The 1543-nt window shown below is 42.7% G+C and overlaps 1 protein-coding gene across 1 annotated transcript; it reads right to left on the reverse strand.

The window, feature by feature from the left end:
* Positions 1-380: 380 nt before the first annotated feature.
* Positions 381-1100, reverse strand: LOC130949313 (uncharacterized). Its single transcript, XM_057878069.1, has one exon. It carries the CDS (start codon positions 1098-1100, stop codon positions 381-383), a length of 720 nt encoding a protein of 239 aa, XP_057734052.1.
* Between the last annotated feature and the right edge of the window lie 443 nt (positions 1101-1543).

A 1543-nucleotide genomic window follows, 5' to 3' on the forward strand; every position in this document is an offset into this window, starting at 1 on the left:
ATTTGTAGCACAATCCTCAAGTGTTCCTCATGCTCCTTTTCTGTCTTAGAATAAACTAAGATATCATCTATGAAAATCACCACGAATTTGTCCAAAAAGGGACGAAAGACTCTGTTTATGTAATCCATGAAAATAGCAGGTGCATTTGTTAACCAAAAGGACATAACTGCAAACTCGTAGTGTCCATAGCGTGTCCTAAACGTAGTCTTAGGGATATCATCCTCTTTCACCCTTATTTGATGGCAACTGGATCTCAAATCAATCTTGGAAAACACCCCAGCTCCTTGCAGTTGATCCATCAAGTCATCTATCCTTGGCAGCGGGTACTTGTTCTTCATAGTTACTTTGTTCAACTGCTGGTAATCCACACACAGTCGCATTCATCCATCCTTTTTTTTCACCAATAAAACTAGCGCTCCCCACGGTGATACACTCGGTCGAATGAACTTCTTGTTCAAAAGCTCTTCCAACTGAGTCTTTAATTTGGCCAGCTCTATCGGAGCCATTCTATATGGCACAATCGACACTGGTCCAGCTCCCAACACCAATTCAATCATAAATTCAATCTTTCTTTGAGGTGGAAACTCCGTAATATCTTTCGGGAACACATCTGGAAAGTCTTTAACCACCAGAATCTGATCTAAGTTATGATTATCACCTAATACATTCGCAGCCAACAGGATATAACCCTGACACTCTTCCTCACTATAGTGCACTATCACAGAGTTCAGGTAGTAGCCCTCAGCTATCACTGCTCCATGTTCTCCTTCCGACATAAATTGAATTGACCTCTCAAAGCAATCCAACAACACCCAATTATTCGACAACCAATCAAATCCCAAAATCGTCTCTAATCCAACCATTAGTAAACAAATCAAATCATGCACAAAGTCTCTACCGTCAAGTTTGAATCCTACTCGTCTACAACTTGACCTAGTCACCACCGTCTGATGCGGAGTATGTACATGCAATTCAAATGCTAACTCTGACACTTTCAGACCTAGTTCCTCAACTTTAGCAAACGAAATAAACGAATGCGAAGCTCCAGTATCATACAATGCAACTAAGGTTTTATCACCAATTAGACATATACCTCTCATCAACAGATCCGCCTTAGAAGCATCCTTGGCGTTTACAGCAAAAACTCGCCCTTGGTGCTGACTCTGACCCGCATTAGGGTTCTTCCCACGAGTTCAATCCCTCGCGATGTGACCAGGCAAACCACAGTTGAAGCAACCACCTAAACCAATCTTGCGAGTCATATGGATGAAAACGCCCACAACGCGCACAAGTCAAATTCGGAGAAATCTTACTCTAATTTCCTCTCCCTTTGGCATATTGAAACTGGTTCTCAGTGTTTTTTCTGAAGCCTCCTTGTCCTTGAGGCGCATATCCTCCTCTCATGAAACTCTGACCCCTCAGATGAAAATATTTGCCATGTCCCTTACTAGTGTTCCCTCCATGAGTGTCCTTGGACGAAGCTACTGTCTTGGCATACTCCTCAACCACCCTTGCTTTGTTCACCAAGTCGGAGAAGGTACGA

This window comes from Arachis stenosperma, chromosome 9 (genome assembly GCF_014773155.1).
Source record: "Arachis stenosperma cultivar V10309 chromosome 9, arast.V10309.gnm1.PFL2, whole genome shotgun sequence".
Taxonomy (NCBI): domain Eukaryota; kingdom Viridiplantae; phylum Streptophyta; class Magnoliopsida; order Fabales; family Fabaceae; genus Arachis; species Arachis stenosperma.